Here is a 21,238-nt window from a genome sequence, read left to right as displayed (position 1 = left end):
AACGATGTTGCTTTGACTGTTGTCTAACACCTTCTGGCAGTTGAACATTGCCCTCAGTTAAATTTAAACAAAGTTCAGATATTAGATTAATGAAATCATTGTCGACACCATGTTCGAGTACAGCCTTCCTAAGCAAGGGTTTTGAAGTGCTTAAAACAGAAAATAAATGCCGTTGTTCATGTAGTTTCTTCAGTGTCATGATAGCGACTTATAGCCTTTTCTGCTATTCACCGGAAGATATACTGTAATTTCATTGTCGAAAATGTCGGTGACTACACGAAGATCCTCGGGCGTGCTCTGATTAAGAACCACCAGGTAATCAAGAACAAATTCAAAAAATCAATTGGTTGGATTATCCATATATTGAATTACCCTACGAAGAACTCACTTGTATTAATGATTTATGTTGTTATATCAATAAAAGCATTTCTACTCGTAAAAAAGGAGCCTTTTATTTCAACTATTCAAAGGAAGAGGGCAAGATCTACATTAGTTCACCTATTGCCAGTGAAAAGGTCATTCTCAATGATAACCTAAAGGATGTTCTTGGCTTTAAGCTCAATATAATCAATGGTAAAAGTGCCGGAAACACTAATTTCATTTTTGCCGACTACCCACCTGCCTTCTTCACGGACACTTGTATATTTCTCTACGCTTCATTTGTGGAAACATCTCGGGTTGGTAATTCAAATGTCCCCCTCCTACGAATTCTTGAACGAAAAACCAATCCAGAACATATTCATCACTACAATATAAAGCATCTTCAGTATATTCCAGTAAACACTTCCTATTTAGAACTCTGTCAGTTAACAATAAGAACCGAATTGGGTAATCCAATAGCAATTTCAAAAGGTTTGGCTGTGATTACATGTCATTTTCGCCCCATCGTTCAACAGCAAGATGTCTAATAGAAAAGTGGTATTCACTTGTCGTTATATTGACTGCTATGCTAATACTCTTGGCCCAAGACAACAGGGCAATGGAATGAACTATTACAAGGGGCGTACTACAATTTCTGGCTGCGGTCTTGGCAGCTGGCTTGCTAAGCTGTTTCGCTCTTCACTACCACTGGCTAGAAAATATCTTGTACTGGCTGCGACAGATTTTGCAGCCTCTACACTATACGATTGGGGTTCTGGCAAGGATTTTAAAAAAAGTGCTACGGAAAATCTTAGGTCCAGTGCGCGAACCCTTGGTGAGAAATTAAAACAGAATGGTAAAGGTTTAAAAAGGTCAAGAAACAGTGCATCACTCATCAGTCTCTACTCAGGACGGAAACGTAAGACATCCCTTTTGTCAAAGAAAAGAAAACCGACAGGTAGCGTAAAAAGAAGGTCCAGGAAGAAAATTGTTAGATTGAAACTTGATTTCTTCGCTTAAGATGTCCTATCTACCACATAAGGATTCTCAACCTTCAATCACCGCCTCATTGAATCTGTTCAATGCTGAAAATGTTGATGTGAGTGTCAACCATGGATACTATGAACAATTTTATCCACTACAACCCCTCTCCGATAATATCCACTTTCAAATTTATTCCAATGAAGACTACTTAATAGATTTATCGTCCACATTTATAGATTTGCAAATGAAAGTCCGGAAATCCGATAATACAATGCCAATTCGGGCCGATGGGATATCCTATGAAAATTGTATACTACATAATTTATTTTGTCAAATTAGTGTCTACATCAATGGTACGTTAGTTAGCACAAGCAACAATCTCTCCAACTATTCAAGCTATATCCAATTCATGCTCATGACATCCATGTCATACAAAAAATTCAGAGGCACCTCCAGTGGATATGATTATGTTACAGATGTTGATAGCAGAGACGTACTTAAAAATGCTACAATTAGTGAAGTATACATCGTTGGTAAAATATATCATTGAAATATTGAATATATCCCACTGGATGCCGCCCCTTGTTAAGTTGGATATAAAATTGACGCTTGCACCCTCTAATATTATATTTAGATAGGAAATTGCCGCCAATCCCGATGTAAGCCTCTCCCTCACCTCAGCAATACTTCATGTACGCAAACAGCAGGTTATGAGTTCTGTTGCTTTGGCCGTGGAAAAACTGAGAGCCAATGGAAATAATATTAAACTACTTGTTCCTCATACAATCACCAATCAACGTACCAGACAGATCCACCAATACTTTCCAGACAGTGAAATGTATGACTTATTAACCAGCAAAGGTGTATATGCATATGATTATTACTGTTCTGGCGCTCGCTTAAGCGAGGAGAAACTACCTCCAATTGAAGCTTTTCACAATTCACTCACCAACAGTGAATGCACAGTCGAGGAGTATGAGTTTGCCAAGAAGGTGTGGGCTAAGGGAGATTGTAAGAATGGGTGGGATTATTGTAGACTGTACTTGGCCAGTGACGTTCTAACTCTTTTGGATATAGTCTGTAAGAATACAGAACAGATCTATTCAGAGTTTGGACTAGATCTAGGATATAATTTTTCTACACCACATTTAGTAATGGATTTAATTTTAAAAATTAGCAGGGAGGAAATAGGCCTAAACACCGATGTAGACCAACACCTTTTAGTAGAGCGTTCAATGAGGGGAGGGTATGTTTTTCATGGGGACCGGGTCTTATCAACCGATCCGAGCGGACAAAGCACCGGTGTAAAGTCAAATGCAGTGTTCTTGGACATGAACTCGTTGTATCCCTCGGCAATGTCCCACTACTCTTTGCCGTGTGGGAACTATCAATGGCTTGAAAATCTTTGTGAGTTCCCCGACATTAACACCGTCGAGGACAACGGGCCACAAGGATGGTTCTTTGAAATTGACGGTCACATTCCACTAGCCCTTCACGACTCAGTCAATGATTTTTTTTTTCCCTGTATCAATCGACCAGTGACCAGGGACTCGTTGAGCCCCTACAATCGATCAATGGTTGAGGATATGGGGATGCATTGGACTCCCTCTAAACAGAAACTGATTGCTGATTTGGACCCTAAAGAGAATATCGTTGTTCACCATGTGCTTTTGCACTGGATGGTGAACAATGGCTTCAAAATCACTAAAATACATAGGGTCCTGCAGTTCAATCAGAAACCTTATTTGAAAATGTTTATCAACACTTTTGTCGATAAACTTTCTAAGGAAAATTCTATGGTAGAGAAGAACTTGTATAAGCTAATTGTAAATTCAGCGTTTGGCACAATGTGAGAAAGCGTGCGTAATAGATCTCGCTGCGACGTCTTGACTGACCCTCTAGAGTGTGCACGAATTATTGCCGACCCTAATTTCACATCAGTTACGAGCATAGAGGCTGGCATGGTTCTTCTACACAGGAAAAAGCGAAATGTAGTACTGAACAAGAATATCGCAGGAGGTATTTCAGTACTTGAAATTTCAAAGAAGCTCATGTTGTCATTATTTTACAATGGGTGCAAGGTGCAATGGCCACGGGAGGGGGAGGTACAAGTATATTATGGGGATACGGATTCTCTACTGCTAAAAGTAAAAACTGAAGATTTATTGAGCAATTTGCAAAATGGGGTGCACATCAGCTCGCGGATGGATTTCACCAACTGGAACCCATCCCTCTATCCCGAGCTGGTGAAACGTCAAGCCCCCAACCAACTATTAAAATTAAAATCTGAAACGGGGAGTGATTTGATATCTAGGGGGGTGTTCCCGGGTCCCAAAGTTTATTGCGTGGAAACACATAGTGGGGATGAAAAGAAAACATGTAAAGGGGTGCCTACACACTTTGTAAAGAGCAATTTTAACATGAGCGTATGCAAAGACTGTGTAGAAAGTAGCCTAGTGCCAAGAGCACAAGTGCTTGCAATTCGCTCTCTACAGTATAGAAATTATACTGTGAGAGTAGAAAAAAATGCAATGTCATGTATATCCGACAAGGTCTATGTGCTCAAGAATGGTGTGAGTGTCCGGCCTCATGGCCATTATCGTATTGCAGATCGAGTTGAATGCGTAGACTATCGTAATCAACTTGGTCTGGATAAACTAATCTGACTAACCACCACTCAACCTTTCATAAATTAACTAACCGCCCAACCCGTTCATGAATTAACTAACCCAATCTCACTACCTTAACCACTAACCTATCCACTAACCCGTAGCAGTGACGACAACTATTTTTCCATCGCGGCTCCCAGGGGTGGGGGACCCTTCCCAAGGCCGGCGCCGGGGGGGGGGGCCACCAATCACTCTACTGTTCAACTGTGCTAGTTCCAAGTGTATTTTTCAAGTGTTGTAGAGAAAAGTGTTGTATAGAAAAGTGTTGTAAAGAAAGTGCTGTAGATGGACAAAAGTGTTGTAAAAAAGTGTTGTACAAAAGTGCTACCATTGTTCATGTCGAAGAAGTTTTCATGTTGACCATGAAATTTTGTCAATTGTTCTTGTTGAACAAGTGTTTATCGTAATAAATGTTGCCATGAAATATTGTTTTTGTTGTTCTTGAATAGACGGGAAAATTACTACTTATTCATTGGGCACATGTGATTGACAGTCAGTCATGGTCCGACCGTTTTCAAAAGCATGTATAAATTTAAAACGCCCTTCAGATCATTTCTGTGTGGACCCTCAATTTCGGGGAAAACAACGCTTATAGCTAGATTAATTCAAAATTGTGATAAAATGTTTTGGGAAAAACCGAAAAATCTACTATTGCTATAATGTTTGGCAGGATTCTTATGATAAAATAAGGGCTAGTGCCTCCTCCGTATCAATACAATTCATAACAGGACTTGATGTTTTCAATGGTTTTGAACAGAGCTAATGGCTGATTATTGATGATTCGGCTGAATCCATTGAACACTTCTCACAGGAAATGCTGCAATTGTTCACTGTCCGATCTCATCATGAAAACATTTCCGTTACTCTGGTTCTACACAATCTGTTTCATCAGAGCAAATGTATGCGAACCCTTGCTTTGAATTGCACTATCTATATTATAAATCGAGTCGTTCGTGATTATATCAAACTCAAAAAAAAAAAAAATAATATATAAACCCGCACTCCTAAAATTCTTTTTTAGGCGTAAACAAAAGCGCCAAGCAATCGCTCCGGTTACATTTTATTTGATATTAATAAGAGCATGCCCGAGGATCTTCGAGTAGTCACCGACATTTTTGACAATGAAATTACAGTATCTTCCGGTGAACAGTAGAAAAGGCTATTAGTCGCTATCATGACACTAAAGAAATTAGACGAACAACGGCATTTATTTTCTGTTTTAAGCACTTCAAAACCAATGCTTAGGAAGGACGTACTCGAACACGGTGTCGACAATGATTTCATTAATCTAACGTCTGAACTTTGTTTAAATTTAACTGAGGACAATGTTCAACTGCCAGAAGGTTTTAGACAACAGACAAAGCAACATCGTTCCAGTTTACGTGCTTTGGCTTTAAAAAAAAAGGGAAACAATTTAAAAAGAACACGGCTCCTTCAAGCGGGCGGTAGTTTTTTCACACTTTTGCTGCCGATAATTGAAGGACTTGTAAACAGTTTTCTCTAGAGAATGGCAAAACCCTATAAATTGACTCCATTTGAACTTGTTCTCTCGCCCGTCGAACATTTTGAGGACAATCTAAGCAAATTCATTAATGATGAGAATATTGCCGATGACAAAAAACTGCTTTTACTTCAAGATGCACTGCGACGCATGGCAAAACATAGACCTTATCGTGAGAGACCCGAACGCCTCTAAACAAGAAACATCTGAAGATTCTGCACGATCAAAGGAGAAGGAATTGAATTCGAGTGTATTGAAAATTGGAAACCTATTGCCACTGTCGTATCGAGAACAGAGTAAAAGAGTATTATCTTATCTCATGTCGGACTCTGGTGATCAAGTTCAAGTCGACAGCATAGGGAAACGAATTATAATTCGGGGAAAAAGTTATAATCTAGTTGATTTAATTTGTGATATGGTGACGAATCGTAAAGGACTCTTATCCTTTGACGATAATCTATACACCTTTCTAAGTGTATAAAACTTTCCCAAAAGTCTTATTGGCAATAAGCAAATTCTAAAGAAATTAAATGAATATTCAACAACACCATTTAAAAAAGAAGAAGAAGAAGAAGATAGTAGCACCACTAATTTCACAACACCTGTGGCTGCTAGTCATAAGCAGAGACGAATTGAATCGCTCACCAGTGTGTAAAAGGGGAGAGGACATTACACTACGTGTTTACGCTCAAAATGGATGAAGTTTTGAATGGTGTTTATGAAAATATTGGCGAAGCGGGGAGTTTAAGTTCCCCCAAAACCCTTTCTAGAGCTGTCTCCGGCACCACATTGAAAAATGCAAAAGAGTATCTAGAAAATGAACCAAGTTACACACTACATAGGAATCATAGACTTTGCAGTAAACAACATCGACAAACTAAAGCCTTTTCCCCTCTGCATATAATGCGAATGGATCTTTTAACTTTAGACGCAGTTCAACGACGTCACAATACACCCTACAAATATATTCTAGTGGCAATCAGTATTTTTAGTCGCTATGCCTATGCCATTCCGTTGCGATCAAAGAGAGGTGTTGAAGTTGCTCGGGCCATTGAAAGTATTCTCGAACAGGATTCCTATAGAAAAATTCAATCGGATCGTGGTAGTGAATTTGTTAACCCTCATGTGCAAAAGGTTCTTTTGAAATATAATACAACACTCTATCACAGTCACAGTCCAATAAAGGCTGCGTTGGCTGAACGATTAATAAGAACGATTCGTCTATTAATTTCAAGATATTGTACACTGAAAAATACATCAGCTTTTATTCACGATTTTGATAAAATCATGCAGTTATATAACCCCTAACCACAACAATCCCTGTCAAATTCTCCCCCTTGTAATTTTCAATACAATTAAACTACGTGTGATGCTTTTCTTAAAAATTAATCACATGGTAATGAGAAGAAAAAGAAGAAATTCCATATAGGCGATAGTGTTCGAACTAATAGAACCAGCAATATTTTTGAAAAGGGGAATTATTTATGGAGCACCGAACTTTTTAAAGTGTCCAAAATCCTAGACACTATACCCATAGCTTATCGACTACGAGATACCAAAGATGATGAGATTCTCGGTGGTTTTTATGAATATGAACTGCAAAAAGTTAGAAACACTAGTGAAATTTATCAAATTGAAAAGATATTAAAGAGTCGTACTCGTAGGGGCAAGAAACAGTTACTTGTTCGCTGGCTAGGATACAACTCGGATTTTGATTCTTGGGTCAGTGCTGAAGATATTGACAATGGCCAATGATTTCTATGTGACTTTCATGTCCAATGTTTCTGATCCTCTCTACAATGACTTGAATAAAACAAGTGATTTCTGGACGAAACTCCCCCACCATTAAATTTGACGGAAAGTATGAAGTGGCTCTTGTCGATTGCATTCTCAAAAATACCACTGACATCCTGAGAAAAGATCGTAAATATGAAATAAAAATCAGACCGTATGATTGGCCACCACCACCAGGTGATCAAGAACAAATTCAAAAAATCAATTGGATGGATTATCCATATATTGAATTACCCTACGAGGAACTCACCTGTATGAATGATTTATGTCGTTCTATCAATAAAAGAGTTTCCGCTCGTAAGAAAGGAGCATTTCATTTCAACTATTCAAAGGAAGAGGGCAAGATCTACATTAGTTCACCTATTGCCAGTGAAAAGGTTATTCTCAATGATAATCTAAAAGATGTTCTTGGCTTTAAGCTCAATATAATCAATGGTAAAAGTGCCGGAAACACTAATTTCATTTTTGCTGACTAACCACCTGCCTTCTCCACAAACACTTGTATATTTCTCTACGCCTCATTTGTGGAAACATCTCTGGTTGGTAATTCAAATTTTCCCCTCCTACGGGTTCTTGAATGAAAAACCAATCAAGAACATAATCACCACTACAATATAAAGCATCTTCAGTATATTCCAGTAAACACTTCCTATTTGGAACTCTTTCAGTTTACACTAAGAACTGAGTTGAGTGATCCAATAGCAATTTCAAAGGGTTTGGCTGTGATTACATCTCATTTTCGGCCCATCGTTCAACAGCAAGATGTCTAATAGAAAAGTGGTATTCACTTGTCCTGATATTGACTGCTATGTTAATACTCTTGGCCCAAGACAACAGGGCAATGGAATGGACTATTACAAGGGGCGTACTACAATGTCTGGCTGCGGTCTTGGCAGCTGGTTTGCTAAGCTGTTTCGCTTTTCACTACCATTGGCTAGAAAATATCTTGTACCGGCTGCGACAGATTTTGCTGCCTCTACACTATATAACTGGGGTTCTGGCAAGTATTTAAAGAAAAGTGGTATGGAAAATCTTAGGTCCAGTGCACGAACCCTAGGCGAGAAATTGTAACAGAATGGTAAAGGTTTAAAAAGGTTAAGAAACAATGCATCACTCATCAGTCTCTACTCAGGACGGAAACGTAAGAAATCCCTTTTGTCAAAGAAAAGAAAACCAACACGTAGTGTTACTAGAAGGCCCAGGAAGAAAATTGTTCGATCGAAACTAGATTTCTTCTCTTAAAATGTCCTATCTACCACATAAGGATTCTCAACCTTCAATCACCGCCTCATTGAATCTGTTCAATGCCGAAAATGTTGATGTGAGTGTCAACCATGGATACTATGAACAATTTTATCCACTACAACCCCTCTCCGATAATATCCACTTTCAAATTTATTCCAATGAAGACTACTTCATAGATTTATCGTCCACATTTATAGATTTACAAATGAAAGTCCGGAAATCCGATAATACAATGCCAATTCGAGCCGATGGGATATCCTATGAAAATTGTATACTACATAATTTATTTCGTCAAATTAGTGTCTACATCAATGGCACGTTAGTTAGCACAAGTAACAATCCTTCCAACTATGCAAGCTATATTCAATTCATGCTCATGACACCCATGTCATACCAGAACTTGAGAGGCGCCTCCAGTGGATATGATTATATTACTAATGTTGAGGGAAGATACGCACTTAAAAATGATACAGCTAGTGAATTATACCTAGTTGGAAAAATATATCATTGAAATATTTAATATATCCCAATGGATCCCGCCCAATGTTAAGGTGGATATAACATTGACGCTTGCACCATCTAATTTCATATTGAATAGGAACTTGCCGCAAATCCCGACGTAAGTCTCTCCCTCACCTCAGCAATACTTCATGTACGCAAATAGCAGGTTATGAGTTCTGTTGCTTTGGCCGTGGAAAAATTGAGAGCCAATGGTAACAATATTAAACTACTTGTTCCTCATACAATCACCAATCACCGTCATATTGCCATGGGGTCACGCACCTTCACCGATTCATCCTTTATCAATGGTGAAATCCCCTCCAAAATGGCTTTGGTATTTGTAAAAAGCGCCAGTGCAATAGGATCATGGACTGAATGCCCACATATATTTGAGATGTTTGGACTTTCATCTCTTGTGTGCAAAGTAAATGGTATCCCTCTCTACAATCTATCTTTTGATAAATCCTAAAGAATATTGTACGAGTTGACCATGCAAACCCTAGATCATGATTCGCAACTATTTGAAAATGGTACAACCGAAGATATGTTTTCTAAAACACCTTGTAGCATTGAACTGGATTTGTCTGTTTAAAAGAATATGAGTACTGAACTTTCGTTGAGTAGGAGCTTAGAGTGTACTATCACCGGATCTCTGTTTTTTAGCGTTTAAATAATATCATCAAATCAATATTAACTATCTTGGTAAATCACTCCAAACAGTAGTGTTCTAATAGACCAGATACCATAAACACAAGTCAAATAATTAATGTATTTAATATAGACCCCTATATGTCTCAGTACATATCCTGGTGCCTCCCTTCAGACTGTCTGGAGTAAACACAAAGCGTAACCAATACCTTGATTATTGTCATGAGCACCCCCTCGACGTTGCGGACCGGTAGTGAGCTGTGCATCTTTCAAACAATGAGGAATGTCAAATTTTTCGATCCTCTTGGTCTACTCTCCGCATTCTACACACCACACGTCAGCAACTATATTGAGAGAAGTGGGAAAACTATTATTCAAAATCGAAAGAGGGTGCAGGATCTAACGACTAAGAGCTGTGGCTTCCATGCGCTACTATATTTGGTGTTCCGATCTTGTGGATATACTTACAAGCCGTTTCTCTATATTTATCGTGAAAACCCACGTCTGAACCACTTTCTAGTGGAAAATATACTTACAAATGTATTTAATATTGATTTCAGTGCCCTAAGAGTAAAGTGCTTAAAAAAAATGATTGTGAATTTGTTTATTAATGAAATGTATATATACAACATTGTCTTCAAGTCTACACTTTTAGATTTCTTCATCGGTGTATAGGTAACTGTCGTGAACCACTAATGCTGGTAAATCATTTGGATTCATTGTATATTGATCTTGATTGACTGCAAAGTCAGGGTCACATTTTCTGCAGTACAATGTAACTTCACTCTTGTCATATCTCTTTGTATAGTCAATGATACTATTTGCATTCATATTATGAAATTCCCGAGTTTCAATCTGTCTATTTGAAGCAATATCACATACAGTGTTTTCAAGTGGTGAATCACAGTCGGTAACTGCCAAATAAAAATCGGATGCTTTATAGTCATAGTAGGCTGTGTCATCACGACGGTGATGCAGTCGGAAATTTGTCCTGTTAGCCCTCAAGTTGAATTTTAGGCCAGATTCATCTGCCCTTAATAATTTAAAGCCGAGACGAGACCAATATGGTAGAAATAAACTAAAATCACATGTGGGATTTTTTCCGATCGTAGTTGTGTATGTATTGTCCAACTGATCACATTTATCATTGAGACTATCGGAGCATAGGTGCCCTCTAGGGTGAGAGTCACACACCTCCTCAAGACATGAATTACATCCTTTAATTTGTACTGCATAGCCTCTATGTAATTTGCAAGGATTACATAATTTACACTTTTCATTATAGTCATCAATAATTGTACAATTCTCACATTGAGTCCAACCGCCAAGAGTGTACAGGCACAATGGGCATATATAGAACATTTTTTGATGTCAACTCTCTCACAGCTAAAACGAAACTGATTGTCCTCGCGCCATAAATTCAAAGTGTAGGAGAGGGGAGAGGAGTAACTCTGTGACGTTGCCTCTTTCGAAGGAGGAGCCCTCTGATTGGCTGAGAAGGGGGATGTAACCGACTCGCTGATTGGTTGAGAAGAGGGATGTAGCTGTTTCCCGGGAACTCGTAACATTTGGCTCGGAAACAAATTCTATTTCCAGATCATAACATCTGCCTCGAATAACAATAACAACAACATCTGGCTCAAATAACAACAACAATTCTATTTCAGGATCATAACATCTGCCTCAAACAGGAAAGAAATGTCATTAACTTTGCTTCGAAAGACAACAACATCTGGTTCTAATAACAACACCATATACTATTTTCGGATCATAACATCTGCCTCGAAAAGGAATTAAGTGTCATTAACTTTGGTTCGAACGACAACAACATCTGGCTCGAATAACAACAACAGATACTATTTTAGGATCATAACATCTGCCTCAAACAGGAAATAAATTTCATTAACTTTGCTTCGAACGACAACAACATCTGGCTCGAATAACAATAACAAATTCTATTTCCGGATCATAACATCTGCCTCGAAAAGGAAGGAAGTGTCATTAACTTTGCTTCGAACGACAACAACATTTGGCTCAAATATCAATAACAAATACTATTTTCCGATCATAACATCTGCCTCAAACAGGAAAGAACTGTCATTAACTGTTTCCCGGAACCTCATAACATCTGGCTCGAATAACAACAACAACATTGACCTTGACATTTGGCTCGGAAACAACATTGACATTCGCTGAGGGCGTGCCAAAAACACACCTGGAGACGAGGTCATTGACCGATTCTCACTAATGACTCTATGCACATATATGGTGTTCTGACAGCATTAAACTAAATTGTAGGTGGCAGCAGGGGTGAGTCCTGGGACCTTCTGAGGCATCTCTACTTACTATACGTAAACATTGGGCAAAGTTCATAACTTGCAGACTTTCTCCCGGGGACTGTGGGAGATTAAACCATCCTCAAAGACATAGTTATTGTATTTTTTAACCATGCTGAACAAAATGGCTATCTCAAAATTTGAATCGGACGACTTTGTGAAAAAAATGAGCGTGGGAGGGGGCCTAGTTGCCCTCCATTATTTTTGGTTACTTAAAAAGGGCACTAGAACTTTTAATTTCTATTCGAATGAGCCCTCACACGATATTTTAGGATCATTGGGTCGATACGATCACCCCTATAAAAAAACAACAAAAAACACGCATCCTTGATCTTTCTTCTGGCAAAAAATCACAAAATTTTACATTTTTGCAGATAAGAGCTTAAAAATTCTCAAGTAGGGTACTCTGATACGCCGAATCTGATGATGTGATTTTCATTAAAGTTCTATGAATTTTAGGGGGTGTTTCCCACTTTTTTTCGAAAATAAGGCGAATTTTCTCAGGCGCGTGACTTTTGATGGGTATAGCTAAAGTTCAAGAAACTTATATATTTGAAATGAGCATAAGAATATGATTCTTTTGATGTATCTATTGATATCAAAATTCCGTTCTTAGAGTTTCGGTTACTATTGAGCGGGGTCGCTGCTTACTTAGAGTTCATTACCACGAACTGTTTGACAAGGAGACAGAGGAAAACACTGAATAGCGGACATTTTATAGAATCCAAAAATAAATTAGCCAGAATTGGAATTAAAGGAGCACCCATTGCTAAACCGAAGACCCGTTGATAAAATTTTTCTCTAAAACCGAAATAAAAGGAATACTTGTTGACCAACGAGATTAACTCCATAATGACTTCGACATCAATGCTTGCCAAGGTTACAACTTGTATCAATTCAAAATGTTTTTGTATTTAATTTTTTTAAAATGAATCCTCATTTTTAAACATCGCAATTTGTGTACATAGATACAACATCAAAACTACAAAGAATTGTCTTGTCGTCTATGTGACGATTTCTTAATTTGTTTACAACATCAATTGAATTATCAATTGGTCTTTGTATTATCATCAATTGCTCTTGCGGAAAATTTTACATCGGTCAAACTCACCGGCAATTTGTGGAATGATTTATTGAAAACCGGATTCCAACAGATAATGCTCTAAAATTTACAAAACCTCCCGAAAGCTTCACTTCAGCTTTAGCAGAACATATATTTTTAATTCAGACCATTTTGTACAGTTCGAGGAGGCAACAGCCATCTCCAATGATAAAGGTTTCATTCAATAGGCTCTTGAAGCATTAGAAAAAAAAACAACATATTTTGGCAGGTTTATCAATTAATAGATTCATTGAGCCTGAGAAGAAATAAAATATTTAAAGTTATTATTTGTGCGACAACTTTAGAACAAAATAAAAATCATAATAATAATAGTCATACAAATAACTTACCGAGAGACTTTCAGAATCAATCTCAGCATCTAAGTAGTCTAAGAAAGAAGCACTGAAGATTTTCTTGACCAACTCCAAAGGCAAATATTGAAGAAAATTCAAGGCTAAAGCTCCCTGGAGTATGGTCAATCCCTGAACTTCACCAGTACTCCTATAAAGAAAATAAACCTGATTAATCCAGACCAAGATAAGGCTGAACTAGATTACGATAAAATATAGGGCAGTTCTTTAGAATTTCAAGGGAATTCAACATTATTTCTTTACACATAACAGTTCTAGACTGGTATATATTTAGGCTAGGGGGGGGGGGAGAGGGTCAGAGAAGTTTTTCAAGGGCAAGGACTCACAAAACGAAAAGTGGAAATTTTTAGCTACTTTTTTCGTATTTTTCAAGAGGAAGATGGTGGTACATACCATGTTGGGGACGGGGTTTTGTTAGGATGTACAAATTAAAAAAAAAACTGTCTTTTTATGCAATAAATAAAATCATTAACAATTAATGAAACAGCTTCAAGTAAATTTTGGCTTTCCCAATTGCAAGACAAATAATTGGAATCATAGTAATCTAGCCTTTAAAGCAGGCTTTAGCGAAAGAAAGAGACGGAAAACATTGAAGAATAGAGAGAAAGAAAGAAATACTTACCATACTTTCTTCCGCTTAGTCAGGCAATCATTGAGTTCCCTTAGGTACAAGTAAGAGTTTTACCCTCTCTTAGGTAAAACTAAGAGAAGAGGGGGGATTGGCTGGGAAAATAATAGTAACTAGTTGGCTTGGATGTGTTTGCTTGTCATCAAAACCAAATATAAAGCGAGCGACCGATTAACTCGGAATGAACTTTTGTTTTAAGCTGGACAAATCGAACGATGGCATCTAGAGTATGTTGAAGCACGCTCAAGAAGTTACAATATGAAATTTGTTGTTTCATATTGAATTGTTTTAAACATTATTTTGAAAACAATTCTTTTGTTTGTAAAATAAAACATCATTTCACATTATTTTGTTTAAAATTACGAAGACAATTTATAAATCCTAATATAACTTATGAACACATTTTTAGAAAAAAAAATCTGTAACAATGGACATTTCATTTTGATTTTCCAAGAAACAAAACAAGGACATTTCCTAGCGATTTACCTTATTAGTTTATCTGCTGCAAGTTCTGCTAATTCCTTCGACTTTTCTGGCACAAAACCAAAATGATAAAGGGATCGTAGAATTTTCCCGATAGTAGTTATGGCTATATTTTCTTTCTGTTCTATGACATAGTTTACGAAAGCATTGAAAGCTTTATTTAAAGCCCAATTCCTGTGCAGAAAACTGTCCAGAATATCACAGATTATCGCAGAATTCAGAGGCTCATCGGAATCTTCAAGTTTCCTGAAAACACGAGAAAGATTATGAGACTAAATTTAAGGCAGCTAAAAACAAACTGCACAAAACCGCAAGATCATTATTTTTTTCCTTTTAGTGTAAAATGTAAACCCAAAAGCGTTGGAATTCAGACGATTACGTAGCCTTTATGATCGGTTTTAATGTGTCAGTCCAATTACTGATTACAGGAGTTAGCTTAGTTAGAACTAGAGTGGAACGACTCTGCTTTCATTGTATATCTGGTAAATATGGATTAAGCCAAATGATAGGAAAAACACAATTTCTCAAAACACGAACAACGGTTGAAAATAAAATGGCACTGAAAAAAATTCAAACTTCAAAAATCTATAAATATGATGTTTAAAGCGTATCCCCCCTCCCGCGCCCCCGCTCCTAAAAGAATTCTCACTGCTCCTAAAAAGACCTTTAGAAGCAATTTAGATCGGACAAAGCAGTTTAGCTCAGACAATTCCTTTGTGTATCTCGGTGTTTCTGGACACTTGGGAACTGGGTTATTTTGAAGACATACCTATTTCATATGGCCTAATTTCCAGCAAAGGTCAGTTTAAGATCGTTTGTTAGAATTAAACAGCTAAATTGTTTGCTTCTTAGTGAAGCACGGTCTGCCTTATAGTCTATGCGACGATTTCACAAGTTTAGCCAATTCCTTATTAGGAGCAGAGTTACTAAGCAGACTAAGCCAGGGCAAAAAAAAAATGACGAATGACTTGCAAAAAACATTTGGGTCACACTTCAAAGCTAATATTACAGCTCTTGAAAAAGAAGGAGTTGACCTAGGGAACTGGGTTTGACTTTGTGCAGATAGGAATAATTTTGTGATGGGCAATTTTCATAGTGTGTCAACGCTCATAGCATGATTACGAAATTTTGGCAAAAAGTGGGAGATCTGCTGGCTTCAGTTTGCTGAAGAGCTGGCATGAGAACACGAAAATGGGAGCCAACCATACAGAGTCTTCTGCATGCCGGGTGAGGCGTACACGTCTGGTTTTGCAACAAGTACAAGTAACACTCATTGCAGCTAAATAGCCATCGGTTTTGATTGTCAAATGTTCATGTCATATTTGCCATTTTTGTGCATTATACCGTTAAAAAGCTGCTCTAAAGGTCTCGAGGATCTGTGTTGCAATGTTACTGGTTTTTTAGGCAGGGTGCCAAGCGAGTGCACGTGTATAAGCAATTTCAAGCATTCACCCAACTCTCCAAAGGATTTTGAGCCTGACTCCAGCCCGTTGGCTTTCTTTCTTTCAAACTGTAAGATATATGCTGGAGCAACGGGACGCCTTGACACTTTAATGGGCGGACTTAGCAGTTAAAGACCATCACCACGGTATTGACCTGGAGTGGAGGCTGTCAAAGACACTCTTGGAACATTATATGCTTTTAATATATATATCCAGTGTGAATAACTGTTTTTTAAGGCTGAAAAAAGAAGTTGAAATAGTACTGAAGACTTTCTGCAACAGCTTCCCCGCTTATTCCTACCTTAAGAGCCTAAAGAACATTAGGTATGGCGACATGGTCATATAATTTAATCATCTTACCTGGAACAAGTGTATCTAGTTTTGAACACTGATAAACCTTGTCGATTTGAAGTCTAATCCCAAATTCGCTGAAAACAGCAAAGGAGTGACATATATAGTCAAAGAATTCTACAAGGAAGCTGTCATACAAATCCAAAAAAAAAGGAATCCCCTCTCCAGGTGAAATTCACAAATTTTTTGAGCTACTGGATCTGTTTTACACGGTTTCAGGTCACGCAAAGCTCTACAACCACTTTTTTATCCCATGGACCTGTTTCGTGGAACAAAGTAAACACTGAAAGAGAATGGTGAGAGTTGGCTATAATTTTCTCTACAGACGAAATGAATACTGAACCGTGTGGCCCAGTTTTGTTCTGGGAATATATTGCTAGTAGAATGTGTCTGAAGTAGAATCAGATTCACACATTGTAGCTTTGTCCTTTAGAATTTTCATTTGTCAACTCTTATTCAACTCATGTAGCTTAGATAGTGTCCTATCACGTTCTGTTGTATCATGTCCTGGTTTTATATATTAAAGTCGCGGATACGAAAAGAATCTTGCCAAGCCTAAAAACTGTAATCTGGTCCACTTTCTAGGGTTACTTACTAAACGACAATTGTATGATACTTCGTCCAAAATCTGGGCAAACAAAATTTAATGTTTTCTAGTCAGACAGAAAAAACGATGATTGTCTTTAGTATAGAGATTCGTTTCGGTATTCCGTCAATGCAAAAAAAAAGACATAACCATAGCAAGACTCGGGATGGATTTGTAGGTTCTTACTATATAAGAAATCTGTATAGAAAGGGCAAAACTTTAGAAGAAGTAGTTAAACCATTTTCACTTCTAATCTACTTACGGTACTTTTTTACCTCTCTTGCTTTTTTTTAGACCATGGCAAGCGGAACCACTAATTCTTAGTCAAAATTTATCGCTCGACTAGGGATTTCGGAAACGGTCATTCTCTTAAGGGATAGAGGCCATTGCTACGCTCAAGCAACATCTAGTTCTAATGGCTCTCAAAATCGAAACCCACTTTCATTATGACTGAGCTATAAGCTTTGACCTAGATAATAACGGTCCGCTCAAAAAGACAGGACGCCCACTTCATAAAAAAGAAGAGCCTCCCAAGCCAAAAGCATAAAAACAAAAAAAAGCATCAGCATTGCTGAACAAATTATATGATTCTAGTCAGAACTTTCATTTTGATACAGAAAACTTAGGACACAAAACAGCACCTGTCCTACTTTCGTAACTTCACTTAAGATAAAGAGCCTGGATTAAGGTCTGAGGTCTAGTCAGAAAATTTATCTTAATGGAGAAAGCCTAGGATACTGAAAGCTCTTTAGAGCAGTAGTGCCTCCTTTTGGTTACTTGCTTGAAATACAGAGCCCAAATTGAGGCCTTCTAACAAGACAAAGGGCTCCATTCTTTAAAGTATATTACTTGAGTTCTTGCTTTATTAGATCGAGGACCCCCACAAGTTCTTATTCTAGCCCCTAGTTTTATGAACGGCAACAATTTTTGAAAATAATTATCTTAAAATAAATACCTTTGGCAAATTTCCATGAACACTCGATTTGGCTCACTTTTTCGGCTGACTGAGGAAACAACCCTACTACAATCGTATATAGATTTAATTTCATCACATCTTGTCATTGTATATGACTCTAAACGTTTTTTGATATCTGAAAACTGCTCTGCCAAAATTCTTGGGACTTTAGTCGAATGCCAAAATATGGAAGAATCTATTCCTTTAATCAGGTTAATCACAAATGTGTCATTTAGCACCATATTTTGAAAAGCTTGAACTATGCAGTCAGGTATTTCATAATCAGATGTAGCTATTATGAAGGGAAGTGCACCCTTTAAATATGCCCTTGAGTAAACAGAATTTTTTAGAAGCTGTGTCCTGGCATACCACTCAAATTCTCTGCACCGATTAGATCTGTGCTTTAAATACACATGGTCTAAGTACCAAGTGCAAGCTTGACTTAACACAATATACTTATAATATTCAGACTTATGGTTGTCACAGGCTTCAATTATACGCAACCAAAACGAGTCCAAGATAGACGGTTTTCTTGTTCGAGAAAGCTTGATTGTTTGTAGTATGTCACGAAACCTGAATTTAAATTTGGTATCTTCAAGGGCTATAACCAGAAGATCTTCAACTTTTCGTCTGCTTGGAGCCGGTACATACCGAACGCATGAGAGTAAATTAAGCCGAGACATCGGCGTAAGAGATTTTGACATTTCAAGCAAACGAGATGATCTCTCGGCAACCTTTTCAATCAGTGAGATAGGTTCAAATGTTCTTGATAGGACCGTGTTTAACCACAGAAGTTCATAAGGATGCAGCTCGTCTATTACTGGCTCAAGAAGCTTAAGAATGACCACACCCATTTCATGCAAATTTCTATCTTTCTGCACGGCTAAGCACTGAAGAAAACGGAGCAGATATTTTGGCTGTTTTTTTGTCACTTGATTACTGTCTAAGAATAGCTTAAGACGATCTTTAAATTTTCCTACAACATCTTCTTGCAAAAGATGTGAAGTCCTATAGAAAACAATGGCTAAATTTTGTAAACACTCAACATTTTTGCAGCAGTCTAATTTCTTAGCCGCAGAATTTAGAACATGTCCAAGAAAATAGTTTTTATCTTCGCCAATCGTTTCTTTATTATATCTAATAGCCGTCGACAAGACAGCAAGGCCTTCACTATTTAAATGGTCAAGATCTTTAATTAACAAAGAAACAAACTTAGAGTTCAAACTTTCGGTCAACGGAGATGCCAACCAACTCAGTGCCAGCAACACTCTGACTACACTATCCAAATCCATCTTTTCCAAAACGGCTTCGACTAAATCGAGCAAGTACATATGGTCCATTTTACTCATTATTTTAGAGCCGATGTCGTTTCTCAGGTCAGAATATTCTTTTTCGTCAACCATACCTTGGTTTTCCTCCATTATATAACCTTTGGCTATGATATAAATTGACCAAACGACTTGACTTATATGTTTATAGTTTAACCTATTATCATTTTTCGCTAATAATAGAATAAGCTCATCAATTTCAGTTGTGTTCAAAATATTCTGCAATAGTTCATCCTGCATCTCATAGAGAGGTAGTGAGACAGAAAGATTAAGCAAATTTTCACTTTTGTGTTTTTTTTGAAAAAATGAATCATCACCGAAGTTTTGCTTTGGCAAGCCTATACTTCTGTTTTCCCAATAAACTTTATCAAAAACTCTTGATATTCCTGATATGTGGATTTTTCTTGAATGGTCAAGGTACAAGTTGGACCAAAATTTACTATTTGGTAAATAGATAAGCAGCTTCATCTTCTGAACCATTTTACCATGGAAAACAAATACCTGAAAGAGAATTAAAAACCAACCATAGCAACAACAGTTATCCAAGCTATAGATAACTAAGATTTAACATTCGGCACTTAACCCATAAATACATACAGTAAAAATCTTTAGAGTGGAAGGGGGGGGGACGTTACTGAATGACTCACAGAAGAAAGGGAGAAGTTAATTACTATACTTAAAGCCTCATGGCACTAAATTTTAAGTTTGAAGTACTAACACATCACTTAATAAATTCCTAATCTAACTAAGCAAAACAAATTTCTTGTTTGAGAGATTTTTTTTAAACGTTCGTAAAAGAAGTTTGGTACTTGCCAAGAATCCAGTAAACAGACGGGAAAGACCGCATCGAAATCCCAAAAATGCTTAATGAAAAACAGGTTTTTGCTGCATAGTGAGGTAAAGCTCACTCCGTGACAAAGATTTAAACTTTTTTTTTTGGGGGGGGGGGGGGTTGAAGGGGCAAAAAAGGTACCTAGGTTAGGTTACGTATTTAATATATGCTGTTTTAACCCCCCTCCTCCCAATGTGCAAATATATAGCCCAAATTTGTTTCTGAACTATTATACTTTCATCCTATTCTGTTTTATTTCATTAGCATTAACGAAACTTCACTTATCGCGTGTTAACTGGATTCTTGACAAGTAGGCCACCAAAAGTTTTTCGAAAAAAAGCAAAGAACCACTTTAACGCCAAAGACAAGCAAAAACAGCGTCATAAAATAACTCAAAACCAATACAAAAACCAATACAGCACCAATACAAAAATACGACAGTATTATAAAAGTATCAAAAATCGTCTGAACGAGCAGGCTTAAGTCTGACATAAGCAAAGGCATGAACAACATAGAGTGCGCTAAGATTATGTATACCAAACGAAACTTTCCATTTCAGCTTGGAGACTCAGGGCTTCCACTCTCGAAAATTGAAATTCGGGGACAAGTCTTAAAAATTCGGGGAGTTTTTGGGACAAGTCTTCAAGATTCGGGGATTTTCGGGAAAAAAACAAAATGGAATTTCGGTGCGAAAATTTGGGAGCCAAAATTGGTTTTAGCTTGGTTTTCAGGCTCAAGTAGGGCTTGTATCTGCGTAGTAAATCAAGCATTTTACAAAATAGGTTTTAGAGCCAGAGCCCAGGATTGGAAGCCATAGCTGAAAACACTATAGCTGAAAAAAAGAAAGAAAAATAGTGAACACATGTGAACTGTAAATACCAGTAGCAATTTTTTATTAAGTCATTAAACTCAGAAATTCATTAATAATATTTAAAAATAAAAACAAATATTGTTTGTGGTTTCTAGAAATGTAAATTAAATAGACAAATTCAACCTATAAGTACGGGGTAATATTAAAACTTAAAACAAACAAGAACTAAACTAAACAAGTAAATTTAAACTAAAATTTAAAAGTGAATTTTGACGACAATTGAGACATTGTTGGTTTTTCATGCTGCTTCT

The 21,238-nt window shown here is 37.3% G+C and overlaps 1 protein-coding gene across 2 annotated transcripts in view; it reads right to left on the bottom strand.

Annotated features, from left to right (window-relative positions):
- Positions 1–21,238, bottom strand: part of LOC148953065 (uncharacterized) — a 72,988-nt gene that overhangs the window by 19,691 nt on the left and 32,059 nt on the right. For both annotated transcript variants that reach the window (XM_089087515.1, XM_089087516.1), the window contains exons 2-4: positions 17,957–19,785; positions 14,626–14,868; positions 13,491–13,641 (exon numbers count right to left, since the gene is read on the bottom strand). In XM_089087515.1, the coding sequence (XP_088943641.1) occupies positions 13,491–13,641; positions 14,626–14,868; positions 17,957–19,785 (2,223 nt within the window). The remainder of the gene's footprint in view (positions 1–13,490; positions 13,642–14,625; positions 14,869–17,956; positions 19,786–21,238) is intronic.

Source organism: Artemia sp. Qi Xiang Cuo, chromosome 4 (assembly GCF_049724085.1).
Source record: "Artemia sp. Qi Xiang Cuo chromosome 4, ASM4972408v1, whole genome shotgun sequence".
Lineage (NCBI taxonomy): Eukaryota > Metazoa > Arthropoda > Branchiopoda > Anostraca > Artemiidae > Artemia > Artemia sp. Qi Xiang Cuo.
This window is presented reverse-complemented; position numbering and strand designations above follow the sequence as displayed.